Source organism: Labeo rohita, chromosome 7 (assembly GCF_022985175.1).
Source record: "Labeo rohita strain BAU-BD-2019 chromosome 7, IGBB_LRoh.1.0, whole genome shotgun sequence".
Classification (NCBI taxonomy): domain Eukaryota; kingdom Metazoa; phylum Chordata; class Actinopteri; order Cypriniformes; family Cyprinidae; genus Labeo; species Labeo rohita.
In genome coordinates, this window is record NC_066875.1 from 5230888 (window position 1) to 5249972 (window position 19085).

At 33.5% G+C, this 19085-nt stretch overlaps 1 protein-coding gene across 3 annotated transcripts in view; it reads left to right on the forward strand.

Annotated features, from left to right (window-relative positions):
* The window catches only part of LOC127168237 (inactive ubiquitin carboxyl-terminal hydrolase 53), a 65295-nt gene that overhangs the window by 9036 nt on the left and 37174 nt on the right, over positions 1-19085 (forward strand). The window contains exons 1-8 of one of the 3 annotated variants that reach the window (XM_051114884.1): positions 2051-2163; positions 6677-6908; positions 7051-7214; positions 12461-12553; positions 12642-12776; positions 14591-14704; positions 16639-16721; positions 16852-16936. In XM_051114884.1, coding sequence (XP_050970841.1) covers positions 6854-6908; positions 7051-7214; positions 12461-12553; positions 12642-12776; positions 14591-14704; positions 16639-16721; positions 16852-16936 — 729 coding nt within the window. In that variant the 5' untranslated portion in view covers positions 2051-2163; positions 6677-6853. Of the gene's footprint in view, positions 1-2050; positions 2164-6676; positions 6909-7050; positions 7215-12460; positions 12554-12641; positions 12777-14590; positions 14705-16638; positions 16722-16851; positions 16937-19085 lie in introns of those variants that run through there. The other 2 variants (XM_051114883.1, XM_051114885.1) reach the window with 2 other exon arrangements.

Sequence of the window (19085 nt, forward strand, 5' to 3'; positions counted from 1 at the left end):
GAAGTTACATGCTGAGTTAAAACATAGTTCAGTTTTTCTGTTGTGTTTAATATATGCATAGTTTAAAGAATAAAGTCTGAGTGATGGAAGTTGAAGCAATGTTGAAGCAAACTGTTCAAACACCCACCCATATTTAAACCTTTCCGTTGCAGTTTCTTTAGATTATTAAAACTTGTGTTTTAGGGTAAAAAGAAATGTCCGTAATTTTATTTTCTTATATATAGATTTATTTATTTTTTTTCTAGGTGCATAGTTTTATTACAATTCAAAATCTAATGCATACACTGTAAAAAATACTGTGCCCATTTTACTCAGAAAAATTGAGGCAACTATTTGCATCAGCCTTTTACGTATTTTGAACTTATTTTATTCTTGTTTGTTCTGTTACACTTTACATGTTTCCAACTTGAACTCTTAAGTAATGACAGCTCAGTTTTTTCAATTGGAAACTCAATTTTTTCAGTTTACAAAATCTAGTTTCAAGTTCATTAAATAAGCCATATGTTTTATTTAAAAAGATGTATTCAATCTGTATTTAAATATTTCCAAAATTTTCTACAATATTGTAATGAAACTGTAAACAGGAATCTCAAAACAAACCATTTATTTACTTTACAATCTTACAACAGTGCAAAAATGCAAATTGCAGAGCATCATTAACACTGCTGGTATAACTTTTACTTTATAACAGGTATTTACTTTTGTCTCCACTTTCTAAAGTTTATAGTAATATATCATGGATGCATCTCATGAAAAAGACCCTATTTTACTTTAAAATTAAAAGAGAAAAATAATAGTTTTCATATTTTATTATATTTTTTAATATGTAAAGATATTTATAATATATTTAATTATTTTTATACTTTTCAGTATTTGAGATATTGTCATGAGTCATCACATTGTCGTACCAAATGTCATTACCATAATGTAAAGAGCATCTTTCTTACTGTAATACATTGTTAAAAATCATCCTGTCTGACTTTAATTAAAATCTGCATTTGCATTAAATTTAGTGCCACAAAATCCCCCTCCGTTGCATAAAAGTGTCTTTATAGTGGAAAAAGTTTAAGATTATTAATATGTTGTGCTTTAGGGTAAAAATAAATTTCTGTAATTTTTTTTTTTTCTAAATAAATTTTTTTTCTTAGTGCATAGTTTTATTACAATTCAAAATCTAACGCATAATTTATTAACTTTTACTTTTTAACAGGTATTTACTGTTAATATATCATGGATGCATCTCATGACAAAATACCATATTTTACTTAAAAATTAAAAGAGAGGAAATATTTTTTAATAAATATAAATGTCCGTAATTTTTTTTTCTTCTTCATTTTTCTATATAGATTTTTTTTCTTAGTGCATCTTTTATTACAATTCAAAATCTAAAGCATAATTTATTAACTTTTACTTTTTAACAGGTACTTTTGTCTCCACTTTCTAAACTTTATAGCAATATATCATGGATGCATCTCATGAAAAAAGACCATATTTTACTTATTATAATTTTAAGAGTTTCATTTATTATTATATTTCTTCTCTCTTTCTTTCTTTCTTTCTTTCTTTCTTTCTTTTTTTTTTTAAAATATCTAAATCTATTAATTCCAAAGACTTTTTAATTCCAAAGACGACAACATTTATTTATTTATTTATTTTAAATTATTTTAATTATTTTTTAATTCCTTTTCCAGTAGCCATTAATGACTGGACAAGTCATTAAGAAATCATAACAATGCATTTGTCTTTTTTATGCAATACCGTAATGACTATTGCATAAACTCATCGTAATGGTTTTAAAGTCTTCATTGTGAAATATGACCTAGACAGGTTGAGAAGTTTATGAGCTTGAACCAGCTTCTTATGTGTTTGTATTTCGTAACGTGGCTTTAAATCAGACCATCAGACTGATTTAATAGACTCTTCAGGGAAAAAAGAAAGAAACACCTGAACATCATGTTCTACTAAACTAGTTGTGGTTGGCCCGAACTGGAACATGTGTGAGATGTGTTTGCGGAGGTGTGTCTCCAGGGCCGAACACGGAGCCTAATCCTGAAGACAAGAGCTCTTTAGCAACACTGTGGCTTAAGTGATCACACTGGAATGCTGTTGCTATGGCAGACTGTGAGCACATTACAAATGAGAAAGGCACCCCGTAACCCCAAAGTAGGTGTTTTTGCCTCATTTACATGATTCGTTTTTGTTAAATATAGCCAGAAATACTGTAAATGGATCAGTGGTCAAACTATGATCTGTTGGTCACCTCAAAGCTACTTCTGAATTGTTTGAATACCAGTGTGAATGAAATGCTGTTCAACAGGTTTCCATTACTGTCAGTGCACTGACACGCTCTGATAGTGTTCAGTCGATGCAAAAAATAACCTACATCATTCTGACATTGTTTTCTCATGTTTGACGACTTCATCTGTTGTTTTTCTAATGCTACGAAACTTCCAGCTGCATGTCACAAAGCCAGTGACAAATACGTAGCTTCTCTTCACTTTGGTGATCATTGGTCATTTTTGACTAAAACATTTTATGATTTGGTTTGAAAAGGTTAAATTGTACTGAAAAATTAGTCACAGTTGTACTGTTCGCTGCCAAAAATAACCACTTTGGAAATTAATGGGAAGCCAGTTTCTTCTAGTTTGGTACTGGTATGAGTAAAACTTGCTGATTTTTATAATTTTTTGTGATATCAACCTCAAATTTGGAACGCAACTTGTTTAGATTTGTGGCTTTGATTTTCACATAGTTTTACAGTAAAATATGTTTTGGAAAATAAAAAATTCATAATAAATGTAAAAATGAAAAATTAAAATTTTTAATTAAAACTTTTTTTTTTTTCCGCTTCAGCGATAATCTAACTGTTAAAGTGTCTACTTTAAAATAAGACTGAATTTAAGATTTCTGGTAATTTTAAGTCTGTGGTTAACAGGTAATAAATGGACCATAACTTTTGCAAAAATATAATTTAGTACAATAACCCTCACCACTACCCCATAAATACAAAATATTTGTAAACATTTTTTTTAGTAAAACGTATAATGTAAATTCCTTTCCAAACGAAATTCGACCATGCAAGTAGGGATGGGCAATATGGGCTTAAAAATGTATCACGATAATTTCTGGCATTATTACGATAGCGATATCAATGGCGATAATTCAGGGAATCCTGTTTCTTTAGAGAAAAGTATTATCTTTCCTATGTTATCTTTCCTATTTTTACCCAAAATAGACACAACTGAGTACACACGTATAATGTAATAACTCTTTAATTCATATTGGAACCCGGAGGGCGCCCTTGTGCGGAAACTCCACATATGCTTTATAGTAAAAAGTAGTAGTACTGACGCTACAGGTTATTGCTAGGGCTGTTCAATTTGGAAAATTTTGTAATCGATTCCGATCCCTGGTTCTGGAATCAATGGGATACGATTCCAAGAATCGATTCCTCACTGTTGTTTTTTCGATTCTTGTTTTTTAGTTTGGAGGAACCTAATTTCGCATTGACTGTAGGAGGTGCTGATCTATCCGAAAGAGCCTTTTCGTGGCAACAAATCAGACTTCTAATCACTATTAGTGAGCAAGAGGCAAATTAATTTGTTCTTATTGGAAGGCTGCATCCTTTATTTTCGTGAATCAATGTTCAGTGACGTTTGATGACCGCAGCCGAGATATGCAGCCCATGAGAGGCGCCCATATTTAGGCTTTGTTAAACTGAAAACTGCTCTGAATGGGAAGTCGATTCCCGCTGACGGAATCGATTCCAACCTTTGGGATCGACACTCGATTCCCAATGCTTCTTGATTCTTTTTGGAATCGATTTCCAGCCCTAGTTATCGCTGTTGCTGGATAAAACGCAGATAGAGAAATTTTAACTGAGGAAACTTACGTTTTCTACAATATATGGTTTGTCTGTGTTCTTCAAGCATTCTCGGTTATTTTTATAAGGATAAAGTATATTTATAATGCAATGCTAATGAACATAGCTTTTACAATACTATAAAATAGTATGATTTCTGTCTCATTCTGTGATATGAAACCACGTCTGATCGCAAAAGGTTATTTTAAACACTCGACTATGTTATGAAGTTAATTTGGAGAAAAACCATGTCAATAAATTATATCTTTGTTAGACAACAGGTTTGTAAACAGGCTCATACACATGCAAAACTGTTTCGCACACGTGCTACTGTATACTATTTATAGTTATTATCGCAGGAAGACTAATTGTTATCGTGGGGGAAAATTTTACCGGTATATCGCAAACGATAAGATATCGCCCATCCCTACATGCGAGAAGCACCAGAGGGTTTAAAAAAGGTTCTTCATTGTTATTTTTGGTTCCATAAAGCACCTTTGACATCCATTTAACCTTTTCATTGCACAAAAAGGGTCCTTAAAGTGGAAAACATTCTTTGTTGGGAAAAATATAATTCAACCGAATATGCTTAAAACTAAACTTAGAACCAAAAGTAACAAACAGTCTCCCACTTGTTCTTATTTTTGGCTCTATTTTCACCAAATCATACAGTTCCACCCTTGATCTTCTCCAGACCTCCACACCACAATCTCCAAGCCAACAACCAACCGCATGTTCCAATATTTTTGGAAACTTAATGTCCTGTTCTGTTTTTAATATTGGTATCAGAGGAATTCATCATTTCCACATGGTCTCATAGACAATCGGAAAGGTTCCTCCTCTGAAACAAATTCACATGACAATGTGAGCACTGCTTGTGTCTGATTTAGGCCTACTGGAAATGATAAACCGGTAAAGAGTTGTGAGATATAAGTATTTCGACTATAAGTGTTAGGCTGAGTGATGGAGAATGGACTTTACAGTCAGTCCCTAAGCAGAAAATAGTTGTCATCAAAAAAAAGAAGTTGAATTATTAATATGTAACTTCTTTTTGTAAGTTACATAGTTCTGAGTAGAACTCCTCCAGTGCGTCAGTTAGGGTGGATGTTTTCAGGTCCATGGGTGTGTTTCAGAATGCTCCCTGGTTCAGTAATAAGTACACTGCCCAAGGGAGTCAGCCATTTCTAGTGCCGGTGCATTGACAAAATCGTTCCTGGACACTGAAAATTATGCTACCTGGAACTCCACGTGGATTTGGCTGGAGTCTTGTTGAGATGAATGGGAATGCTGTTGGGTAGCTTATTCCAAGTATTATAGACTTCATTGAATGCATTGAAGATGCATGACAAAACAGAATAAACGTCGTATAAACAAGATATTGTTTATAGAACAGTGTCGTTGTTAAGACTATTAATATTAAATAATATTCAGCAATATTGAGTTGACTGCACTGACACTATCAGAGGAGAGCAAAACTTGAACTTAAGTGTCTTAATTGCTACTGTCTTCTGTGGAGTTCATATGAAACAACTTCAGTTGTTGAACTGAATTGAATTAACATTAAACTAAGTTAGGCTAAACAGTGTCAGCAACATTGTCTTTTGTAGAGCTTATCCAATTTGTTTTATGATTGATGAACTTTGCACCATTGACACTGTCACTGAACTGAACTGAATCAGCATTGAACTAAATTGAACTGAAATATAACACTAGTATTGTCACTAGCAAGCTGCTTTATAGCTGAATCCAGTTCAACACTGACACTTATAGAGCTGAATTGAATCAACATTGAAATAAATTGGTCTGAACAATAAAAATATTGTCTTCTGTGGAGCTGCTTTACAGCTCAAATTAAAATAGTTTTAGAATTGATTAATTTAGCAATATATACATTGACATTTTCCTGTTTATTAAGCTGCTTTGAAGTAATATGTGACCCTGGACAACAAAACCAGTCTTAAGTAGCACAGATGTATTTGTAGCAATACCCAAAAATACACTGTATGGGTAAAAATTATCTTTTTTTTTAATGCCAAAAATGAATAGGATATAAAGTAAAGATCATGTTCCATGAAGATATTTTGTAAATTTCCTACTGTAAATATATCAAAACTTAATTTTTGATTAGTAATATGCATTGCTAAGAACTTTATTTGGACAACTTTAAAGGGGTTTTTTTTTTTTTTTTTTTTGCACCCTTAGATTTCAGATTTTGCATCTCAACCAAATATTGTCCTGTCCTAACAAACCATGCATCAATGGAAACCTCAATTTCAAAAAAAGACACTTAAGACTGATTTTTGTGGTCTAGGATCACATATGTGCTATATACAATGCAGTATATTTGAAAATGACTTAACAGCTGTGCTTTAATGGAGCATTATTCCAGTTGTAACATTTAGGGTATGAAGGCTATAGCTAGAGGCCAAGTTTTTGTTATAGTGCACAATATACTGATTCTGAAGTGCAAGCAACAAAGTTGCATTTGCTTGTTGTTGGTCTGTTTTTTCCTGTCATGTCAGTGTGTTCTTGTTAGTTGCGTCAGCATGCTTGCGTAGAAACAGGTCAGTGTAAAGTCGTAAAAAAGTTAAACGATAACATTATTCAGCGCAGCATTGCCAGTTAAATGAGCTGATCTGCTGACTTTTGCACAGTTTTGAATATTTAGCCACTCCTCTCGCTGGTGATTTGTAAGGAAGTGTTTATAATGACATGGAGTTCTGTGTTGTCAGTGTCTCAATTTGCAAAAAGGCATGTTTAATGCATGCAAAATGCTCTTAAAGAATTCATGCATTGCTTTGCTTCTCTCCACAGAGTGAATCCTACTCATCCTAAGGCTGATGTTGTCCTCCAAGAGCAGCGTCTGAAACATGGACGACCCTTTAAAGGTTGACTGATTCCAGCTGACACCTTCACAACTATGCTGCGAGTCACTAGAGGCCTGATGGCCACAGTAGCCACCAACAACAATTCCCCCACCCAGTTCAGGGAATGATCAAACCGTCCCGTCTAGGACATACACATCAAGAGGCCTCTTACAATACAGGTCAGTAGCAAAAATAAAAGCTTTTACTCAGTCATTGCTGGGAAACAGACATTAAAATCTTTAAGTTGACCTGTCATAACAACCCTAGTAAAATTACTTAAAAAAATCAAACTCTTTAACAAATAACTGTTCATCTGCACAGCAGCAGATATCCAAAATCCAATGGCATGGGTCAAGTTCTTCAGGAGACCAGGAGGCAATCTTGCCAGGTCTTACCAGCCAGGATCTATGCTGTCCTTGGCCCCTACCAAGGGACTACTAAATGAGCCGGGACAGAACAGCTGCTTCCTCAACAGTGCAGTGCAGGTACGTGTTTAACCCAAAGCTAAGAAGGCAGTTGCATGAGTGGGTTTGTTTTACATACCTATGTTTTTTTTTTATTTTTTATTTTTTATTATTTTTTTTTTTAATAACAGTAGCACTATTGTTTACTCAGTCTAAATGAATTTAATAAGTGACATTAAAAAACAAATCTATAATCTAATAACACTGTATATAATAAAAATCTAAATGTTTTAAAATATATAATTATTTAGAAAATTATTATTTGAATATTTGAATGAACTACACTACCAGTCAAAAGTTTTTGAACAGTTAGATTTTTAATATTTTAAAGTCTTTTCTGCTCACTAAGCCTGCATTTATTTGATCCAAAGTACAGCAAAATAGTACATTTTCACAATATTTTTTTTTTTACTGTTTACAGTAACTGTTTTCTATTTGAATATATTTTAAAATGTAATTTATTCCTGTGATTTCAAAGCTGAATTTTTAGCATCATTACTCCAGTCACATGATCCTTCAGAAATTATTCTAATATTCTGAAATGCTGCTCAAAAAGCATTTATTATTATTATTATTATTATTATTATTATTATTATTATAATGATGATGTTGAAAACAGCTGAATATATTTTTTTCAGGTTTCTTTGATGAATAGAAATTTCAGAAGAACAGCATTTATCTGAAAGAGAAATATTTTGTAACATTATAAATGTCTTTATCATAATTTTTGATCAATTTTAAGCATCTTTGTTAAATAAAAGTATTAATTCAAAACAAAAAACTGACTTCAAGCTGAACGGTATACTGTATAATGTTAAAAAAAAGTTTTTTTATTTCAGAAAAATGCTGATCTTTTGATCTTTGGATCTTTCTATTCATCAAAAAATCCTGAAAACTTATTAAAATTATATATAATAATAATAATAATAATAATAATAATAATAATAATAATAATAAAATGTTTCTTGAACAGCAAATCAGCATATTAGAATGATTTCTGAAAGATCATGTGACACTAAACACTGGATTAATGAGTAAGAAAATTTAGCTTTGATCACAGGAATAAATTACATTTTAAAATATATTCAAATAGAAAGCAGATATTTTAAATAGTAAAAATATTTCACAATATTACTGCTTTTGCTGTATTTTGGATCAAATAAATACAGGCTTGGTGAGCAGAAGAGACTTCTTTAAAAAAAAAAAACATTAAAAATGTAAATACTGTTACCTATGACACTCACACATAAAAGTCAGACAGATTGGACTTACCAAAATAACAAAAATATTGCGCCACCCCCTGAACATACTTAACTTTCTTATGACTCACATTTGAAGTCCGACCTTCACGGCGACCTGTCATCTCCTCCTCAGCGTCTACTGAGAGAGTATTTACGGCATCCTAACTCCACCCGTCAACCCTCAAATCTTTGTCATGTTCCCGGTCCTCTAGTTGCTAGAAGTTTGTTTTCCCTCTTGGATGGGATTGTGGACATTATGATTGAGTGTATCTCTGGCTGTCTCTGTGTTATCTTGTTCTTTTACTCATCACCATGGAGTGAGGTCATGCTCAGACTAAGTTGTCTGGGGCCTAGGGGAAAGACACTGAGTGAAGAGTAACCTTACACTGGCAGTCCAAACTCCAAACACACACACAGATGAACAGCTCTCACCCCCATCCTGTCATAGCCTAATCTCCCTTGAGCTCTTCCACCAAGCAAGGACAATGAGTCATGTTTCTCAGAGTTTTAAGAACAAATGACACAAACGGCATAGAAATAATGCATGACCTTTGGGTGTTAACTTTAAGATCGGCACTTTGAAGGCGTCATGCAAAACCAAAATAAAGTTGTAGGAGTTTTTACAAAGATACATTCGAGGGGAAGAACACTATTGCCAAATTTACATTGCAGAGGTGGCACAGAGGCGCTTCTGAAGTGGCTTTAGGTGTCTTTAGACAGGCTGTTTAAGGTGGCATAAATGCGTTTACACAGATACAACTCTATGATTTGATACTAAAGCAGGTTTGCCTTCAAGAGGTGTCCGAGTTCAGGCTGCTCTATGCCTGCTTAAAATTCTTTGTAAATATGCAATGTTGCATAAAAGCCAGATTAACTTATGAATGCTCTGAGCTACTTTAGCCCCTAGTATCAAAGTACTGTATAAAGGTGCAATTGCTGCACACTTCTGAGCAGCATTAAACACTGTGTAAAGACATCTATGCCAAATTTACACCGAAAAGGTGGCACAGAAGTGCTTCTGAAGTGGCATTTAGGTGTCTTTACACAGGCTGTTTAATTGATTGATTGATTGATATTGATATAACTTTGTTTAAGGTAGGGATGGCGAAAACTAAAAAATTTCTTGACCGACCACTGAGCCTCATTAGCCGGTTGAAACCGGTTAACCGATTAGTTTAAAATATGGTACGCTATTTGAAATAACAGCCATTTCGAGCCGCGCCTGCAATTTCGCAACTCTGTCGCATCTCTCTGCCGCTCTGCCTCCCGCACACACACACACACACACTGCCACTCACGTCACTTTTTTAAAATCCCCTACAGCGCGAAACATGAGTCCCGCAAACGCGGCGCCGAAGAGCTTGTTGTATGTAATCGTAGGACAAATGGCTCCTTAGTTTCAAATGGTTTGGGTACAAGGTGATCGCTTTGAAAATAAAGGCGTTTGTCTAGGTTAGAAGCTCATTTGAAACATTGCCACGGCTCATTTAAGAAAATGACAGCTCCGAAGAGACGCCGCTCTAACCTCGAGTGTTTTAGCCTGTTGCCTTTACTTTTCGCAAACCTTGTGAGCACGCGAACCCAAACGCTGTGACCTCGCGCCAAATGTTTTTATTGGTTTATTAAGTACAAACAGGCGAGTTATGAAAAATTGAGTGTGAGGGATAATTTGTTCACTTAACACAAAAAGATGAGGAATGAGATGGCTAACTGTAGTAGTGTATAGTCCACTGTCTATAATAGCCTAATTTAGATATCACTTTTTTTTTTAACCGACTACCGACAACTTTGACCGGTTAACGTTGATACGGTCAACCACCAGTCAAACGGTCATCGGTTAACATCCCTAGTTTAAGGTGGCATAAATGCATCTACACAGATACAAATACAACTCTGGGATTTGATACTAAAGCAGGTTTGCCTTTAAGAGGCGTCACAAAGGTGGCACAGAAGCGCTTCTGAAGTGGCTTTTAGGTGTCTTTACACAGACTGGTTAATGCTGCTCAGAGGTGGCATAAATGCATTTACACAAATATAAATACAGCTGTATGCTTTGATACAAGGGGCTAAGACGGGTCAGAGCAGGCTTAATTTAGCCTGGCTTTTATGCGGCATTATGTCTTTACACAGAATTTTAAGCAGGCACAGAGCAGCCTTAAGTTGGCTGGGTAAGGATGCCTTATTTAGAGGGACTTACAAATGAAAGCCTGTTACAAACAGTACCAGCAAATGACGCTGCCTTCAAAAGGTGTCTTTACACAGGTGAGTTAAGGCTGCTCTGTGCCTGCTCGAAATTCTGTGCAAATACGCAATCCTGCATAAAAGACAGATTAAATAATTCCTCCTGTGCAAGACACCTATGCCAAATTTGCACTGCAAAAGTGGCACAGAATCGCTTCTGAAGTGGCTTTTAGGTGTCTTTACACAGACTGTCTAATGCTGCTCAGAGTTGGCATGAATGCATTTACATAAATATAAATACAGCTGTATGCTTTGATACAAGGGGCTAAGGCCATCAGAGCAGGCTTAAATTTAGTCTGGCTTTTATGCAGCATTACACTTTTACGCAGAGTTTTGAGCAGGCGCAGAGCAGCCTTAAGTTGGCTGGGTATAGATGCCTTATTTAGAGGGACTTACTACATAAAAGGCTGTTACAAACAGTACCAGCAAATGGTGCTGCCTTCAAAAGGTGTCTTTACACAGCTGAGTTAAGGCTGCTCTGTTCCGGCTCAAAATTCTGTGCAAATATGCAATGCTGCATAAAAGACAGATTAATTTTTTTCTGCTCCAAACTACCTCAGCCCCTAATATAAAAGTAATGTATGAAAAGTACAGTTGCTCTGTAATGCATTTAAGCCACCTCTGAGCAGCATTCAACAGTTTTTGTAAGACACCTATGCCAAATTTACACAGCAAAAGTGGCACAGAAGCACTTCTGAAGTGGCTTTTAGGTGTCTTTACACAGACTGTTTAATGCTGCTCAAAGGTGGCAAAAGTGCATTTACACAGCAATTGCAACTGCATATTTTGATGCTAGGTGCAGAGGTGGATCTTTTTTTTTCAGCATTGCATCTTTATGCTGAATTTTAAGCAGGTACAGAGCAGGCTTACACTAGCTGTAAAGACAGCTAAATGTATAAATGTGCAGCTTCTGTGTAAACGCATTTAAGACAACTCTGAGCAGCAATACACAGACTACATAAAGACATCTAAATTACACTTTTGTGCCACCTTTGTAGTTTAAATTTGGTGAAAGATGCCTCATTTTTGTGCAATTTTAGACCGCATTTTTGACAGCACAATTTTCGTTCATTGAAATAAAGCTGAAAAAAATTAAATGAATATTAAAAAATGTAAAACAAAAAACATCCTAAAATGTTAACTGATTTTATTTCAGTCAGTTGCCAAGAATATATTTTAAATTACATTTAGAGTACTAGATTACTAGAACTGAAATAAAATAAATTAAAACTGTATAAAAATGAAAAAATAATAAAAATGACAAAAGTACAAAACTAAATTACTAAAACCTAATCAAATATTGAAATAAAGACTGAAACAAAAAAATCAAAATATTAATACATACAAAGAATATAAATATAGTATTTATTTTAAATTTTAAAGTATTAAAATGTTGTTATACAATATAACAAAAGCCTTAATGTCAGTGTAAGTGGTTTTAAATTTTGGTATGGCAGTAAAGGGATTGTGACCTAATGTGATTATTGAATTTAAAAAGCCTGTGATATAGTTAAATGGATGTGATTGCTGCACATTTTAAAGTAAAACATTCAGTAATTGTTGAGCTCTCAATCGTATTTATTGATGCATTGATACAAAAACAATTTTAAACATGTATTTACCTATTTAAACGTATTGTCAGACTAACTTGCACTAATTTGCTAATCTGAATGTGTGCCGCACTGTTTAATTAAGCGAAACACTCTACATGATTTATTTTCAGAGTGTATAGGGTTTACTGAGATGAGTTAAATATCAGTCTGAATTTCCTATAATTCCATGCAGGTTCTTTGGCAGCTCGATATCTTCAGACGGAGCCTTCGTCAGCTGCCAAACCACTACTGCTTGGGTGACTCCTGCATCTTTTGCGCTTTGAAGGTATTCTCATGGCCAAATGATATTTAATGCTTAATTAAAAGATGTTTTAGTGTCAAAAGCTTGAAATCATTTCATGTTTGTTTTGCAGGGAATATTCTGTCAGTTCCAGCACAGCCGAGAGCGAGCGTTACCCTCAGATAACCTGCGTAATGCCCTTGCCGAAACCTTTAAGGATGAGCAGCGCTTTCAGTTAGGCTTCATGGATGATGCTGCTGAGTGCTTCGTAAGTGTCTTTGTGTGTGTTTTTGTGAGTCAGAACGAGGAACATGCCATGACAAATGTTGTGGTAATAGGTAGGGCTGGGTGATATGGTTACCAAAAAACACTTTTAGTTACTATATCATACTGTTTAAATAAAATCGAAGCTTCAAAACAGATTTCCATTGCATTATGCGCAGCACAGTTCATGCACCCTTGTCCTAATGTCGCTCTCTGTCCCTGGAAAGCTGAAGTAAGCATGTTCACCCCTTCGGTATGTGCAGGATTTCTCTTAGGGCCACCTAATTGCAGTAAACCTGCTTAGCACTGGGACCTGTAATCATTTTCTGTTTAGCGCAGCAGGACTGTGGAGAGTCTGTCATTACCTCAGTAAAAGTCCATTTACAGTGCTCCCTTAAACAACACAATCAATGAAGGATCTCTGTCAATGCACAGACACGTTCACACTGCTCTCGCAGTCAATGTCTGCTCTCTATCAGCGCTAAAGTGGAAGCTCCCAATGCTTTTGTCTGTTTGTACAAGTTGCTGTGAGCTAGGCCTGTTTAAGATAAGATAATCTGTGCTGTAGAAACATGAAATTAATCAGCCTCTTTTCAAAACGGCAAATTGTCTCAGCGCTGTTGGTGTTACTGAATGTACCCACGGTTCTCAGGTTTGAAAGGGTGTATTTAAGCAGATAATAGGCTTGGGGAAAATTACTAAAGCTTAGAGTGCATTCACTTAATGCCAAGGTGTCATTGTACCAGCCCAAACAAATGCAATGTGATTAGCTCATGTAAAAAAAGAAATAGTTGTTTTAATGTTGTGATTCTGTAGCATAATTATATTATAATTACATAATTATTTGTTTTTTTTTGTTTATTTATATACTGTGCACGCTCACACACACAAAAAAATATTTGTAATTATTCAAAATAGTGCTTTAATGCATTAAAAATAATTCATGCACCATCCCTTTCCCCATATCTAATTTATTTTCCATTATTGTTAAACATTAAAAACATTATTACAAATGTTAGTGTAATTTTGAATTACTATATTTATTCATTTTTTCCTCAGGACATACAATACATACAAATAAACAAGTATACGTACTGATATCAGTGATACTTGCCTTCGTTTATAGTACTTACTAAAAATGTATTTTATTTTTCTATATTTAATGTGTGTGTGTGTGTTTATGTATATATATGTGTATATATATATGCATATATATGTGTGTGTGTGTGTGTGTTTATGTATATGTGTATATATATATATATATATATATATATATATATATGTATGTATGTGTGTGTGTGTATATATGTGTGTGTGTATATATGTATATGTGTATGTGTGTGTGTGTGTTAGTATCAGTAAGATTTTTTATGGTTTTTGTTGTTTTTTTTAACAATTTGCTTGAGCTCATAAAGGCTGCTTTTACTTGATCAAAATACAGAATATATATATGTGCAAATGAAATATATCTAAATAAATTAAATATATATGTATGTATATATGTGTGTGTGTATATGTACATACACACATATTTAATTTATTTAGATACATTTCATTTTTTAGATATATTTTTGTATGTTATTTCTGTATTAATAAGATTCAGTGTGATTACACATTTTAGTTTTAGGTATGATTAATAATGATTAATTACAGAAAAATGTTCCATTAATTAGTAAAAAAAAAAAAAAAATGTACCAATTAACAAGCAATAAATTATGTATTTTTCTTATTATTAGTTTTCTCTTCAGGAGAATGTCATGTCAATATTTGTGTGAAATTATGACACACACAAACTGTAGTCTTTTGTATTTTTCATAGGAGAACATTCTAGAAAGGATTCACCTGCACATCGCACCTGATGCAGAGACCGACGCCTGCACATCCAAGTCCTGTATCACTCATCAGAAATTTGCTATGGCACTTTATGAACAGGTATTGTAGCTTTTAATACCACACGTGCACACACACGCATCTCATGTGTGTAATAGAGAATTGATTGCTGTCCTGTGACGGCGGTTTTCAATCAGTGGGTACAGTGGGCGGAAAACTCACAGGGAATACTAATACAGAGACATTTACGTTCACTCTCACTCTTTCCTCTGAGAGATGGGAGCAAAGCCTTGATGAAAAATGGTATTAGATGATAATAACATGGTAAACATATAGTGTATCATACAGTGCAGTTCAAAAGTTTGGAATCAGTAAGGTTTTTAATGTTTTTAAAGTTTCTTATGCTCATCAAGGCTGTATTTATTTGATCAGAAATATAGAAACAAATTCAATTTTGTGAAATATTATTGCAATTTAAAATAACATTTTCTATTTTAATATGCTTTAATACTTAATTCATTCCTGTGAAGCAAAGCTGCATTTTCAGCATCATTACTCCAGTCTCCAGTGTCACGTAATCCTTCAGAAATTGTTCTAAAATTCTGATTTATAATACATGTTGGAAACAGTTGCGCTGCTTAATATTTTTTGGGACCTGTAATAATGTAATGAATTCTATGATAAATAACAAAGTTAAAAAGAACAGTGTTTATTCAAAATATAATTTTTTTGTGTTACAATGTACACCACTATTCAAAAGTCTAGGGTCAGTAAATTTTTTTCTTTTCTTTCTTTCTTTCTTTTTTTTTTTTTTTTTTTTTTTTGAAGAAATTAATACTTTTATTCCGCAAAGTGTTTAATTGATAAACAGTGATAGTAAAGACTTATATTGTTAGAAAAGATTTCTATTTTGAATAAATGCTTTTTTTTTTTTTTTTTTTTTTTACTTTTACTTTTAATTCATCAAAAAATAAAAAAAAAAAAGTATCACAGGTTCCAAAAAAAATATTAAGTAGCACAACTGTTTTAACACTGATAATAAATCAGCATATTAGAATGATTTCTCAAAGATAATGTGACACTGAAGACTGGAGTAATGATGCTGAAAATTCAGCTTTTGATCACAGAAATAAATTACATTTTACTATATATTACAATACAAAACATTTATTTTAAATTGCAATATTATTTCATAATATTACAGTTTTATTTACTATATATTTGATTAAATAAATGCCATTTTGTTGAACAATCTTATTCAATAATCTTATTGACCCCAAACTGATACGCCATATTGGTTACAACTACATGCGTGACCCTGGACCACAAAACTAGTCATAATGTTTTTATATTTTTCGAAATTTAGATGTATACATCATCTGAAAGCTGAATAAATAAGCTTTCCATTGATGTATGGTTTGTTAAGACGGGACAATATTTGGGCGAGATACAACTATTGCAAAATACTGAGGAAATCACCTTTAAACTTGTCCTAATAAAGTTTTTAGCAATGCATATTACTATCAAAAATTAGGTTTTGAGATATTTACAGTAGGAATTTTACAAAATATCTTCATGGGACATGATCTCTACTTAATATCCTAATGATTTTTGGCATAAAAAAAAACAATAATTTTAACCCATACAGTGTATTTTTGGCTATTGCTACAAATACACCCCAGTGACTTAAGGCTGGTTTTGTGCAGGGTCACATATTTATGTCCTATAGTATTTTTTCAAGTTCTTTGGAGTAAGTATTTCTATTGCATAATACGTAAACCAAGCCAAAACTGTAGTACAAGTGAGACACCGTCATAAAAAGCAATTTGAGATTTGTTGTTTGGACACAAGAAATGATTCATTCTTGTTTTGTCACTAAAAGGAATTTTTAAATTGGTTACACCCTCAGGTTGTTCACATGTGTGTATGTTGAGACATCTCTTACATCACATACAGTAGCTTACTTAAGGTTTTACATAATATAGCAGTCATCACTCGTGATACATTATTGTGTATGTGTGTTTTTTCCCCTGCAGTCAGTGTGTAGGAGCTGTGGCGCGTCGTCCGATCCTCTACCCTTCACTGAGCTTGTGCACTATGTGTCCACCACAGCCCTCTGGTAAGCCAACAACATCATGTCAGACACTCGGGATGTGTTTATGTTGATATATAAAGATCAAAATACCTTCAGTTATTAAAACCTGCTTTTTATCTCCGTTTCTTTTTCTTCCTCTTTCTCTGCTCTCCAGCCAGCAAATGTTGGAGAGGAGAGATGAAAGGTTTGGGGAGTTGCTTCAAGCCGCCAGCACAGTCGGAGATCTGCGTAACTGTCCGGTGGGTGGCTGGTAATGTTGATTAATAATGTAGAATTTACTAGCACTTTCAGCCCTTAGAGGACACTGTCATGCATATAGTATGATGGCTGTTTCTGCGATGTGATGTCATCAAGCACACTCAAGGACAAACGCGCATGCACACGCTTTTCTTATCTGATATTCTGCTAGTGTAACACCTTCATGTGACAAGATGAGTGAGATGAAACCCGAGACCGGAACGTTCCTCTCACATTTCAACACATTCTGCATTTTTAAACAGGCAGAGTAGGAAGTTACATCCTACTACGGTCACTGCCAGAAGCAGCACAACAAGCGTGTGTCTCTTACTCCACTAGTAAAATGTTTGGTCACAACAGAGTTGTTGTAGTTAACTAAAACTAAAGGGATGGTTCACCCAAAAATGAAAATTACCCCATGATTTACACTCGAACCACAGAGCTGTGTGGAACAGTTTTTTATGATAGATGGATGTATTTTATTGGACTTCAAAATCTCAACAGCCATTCACTGCCATTATAAAGCTTGGAAGAGCCAGAACATTTTTTAATATAACTGACTGTATTTGTCTGAAAGAAGAAAGTCATATACACCTGGGATGGCAGAGTAAATCATTGGGTAATTCTCATTTCAACTTTCAACTTGATATACCAAAATAACTTAAACAAAAGCTAAAATACTAATTAATAAAAACTACAGACACAACTGTAAGTGGGTCAAAGACGAGATGACCCATTTTGTTGTCTGCATCAAATAAAATTAAAAAAAAAAGTAATTTTATGTGCATAAATATTGTATTAAATGCAAGTAAAGTGTCTGTTTGAATATAACTGCTTTTTAAAAATAAAATCCGGGTGAATATTTATGTAGAAATTAAACAACATACTTTTTTTGAACTGTACTTATAAAATTAAAATTAAAAAAATAAGTCTTACTTCTAAATTATATTATGTTTTAAATGATTAATAATTTTCTGTTGACAAATGGGTAAACCCTGGTGGTTTGATAGTAGCAAAGATGAAAAATTGCAAATAATTAATATTTTGGGAGCTGCACTGTGATCCTTTAATAAAGTATTTTAATGTCACCTAATGATTCTTGTTATAAATATGGCTTACAAGATTTTTTTGTATAACCAAATGCCAAAAAAGAAAAAAAAAAAAAAAAAAAAAAAATTCTAAAACTAACTACAATTGAAATAAAAATGGAAAATATACACATAAAATTCCAAAATTTAATTTAGTTACATGCAAAATATTAATTAAAACTATAATACTATCCCAGTGATACTAAAATAACAATGGGTCACAATCATATCTGCAAATTTGCCGTACTGATATTTTTACTCACTGATGTACTGAAATTTTACTGATTTGTGCAAATCTGAGGAGATTTTTTTTGGGGGGGTTGGATGCATTTTCATTCTGCTGTTTTTGTTCAAATTATTAAAAAAGTCGAATTATATATAACAGGCATAATTTTTTATTAGGCTGAAATACAGTTGGGGTCAAAAGTTTACATCCCCCTTTCAGAATCTGCAAAATGTTAATTATTTTACCAAAATAAGAGGGATCATACAAAATGAATGTTATTGTTTATTTAGTACTGACCTGAATAAGATATTTCACATAAAAGATGTTTACATATAGTCCACAAGGGAAAATAATAGTTGAATTTATAAAAATGACCTCGTTCAAAAGTTTACATGCGCTTGATTCTTAACATTGTGTTATTACCTGAATGATCCACAGCTGTGTTTTTTTGTTTAGTGATAGTTGTTCATGAGTCCCTTGTTTGTCCTGGACAATTAAACTGCCTGCTGTTCTTCAGAAAAAACTTTCAGGTTCCACAAATTCAGTACTAAATGAAAAAAAATATGATATTTAGGCAAAATAAGAAAAATGTACACGTTTCCATTCTGTTCAAAAGTTTTCACCCCCTGACTCATAATGCATGTTTTTTTCTTTCTGGAGCATCAGTGAGTGTTTGAACCTTCTGTAGTTGTTGCATATGAGTCCCTCAGTTGTCCTCAGTGTGAAAAGATGGATCTCACAATCACAGTCATTGTTGGAAAGGGTTCAGGTACACAAAAATGCAAAAAACCAAAGAATTTGTGGGACCTAAAAGAATTTTTTTCTGAAGAACAGCGG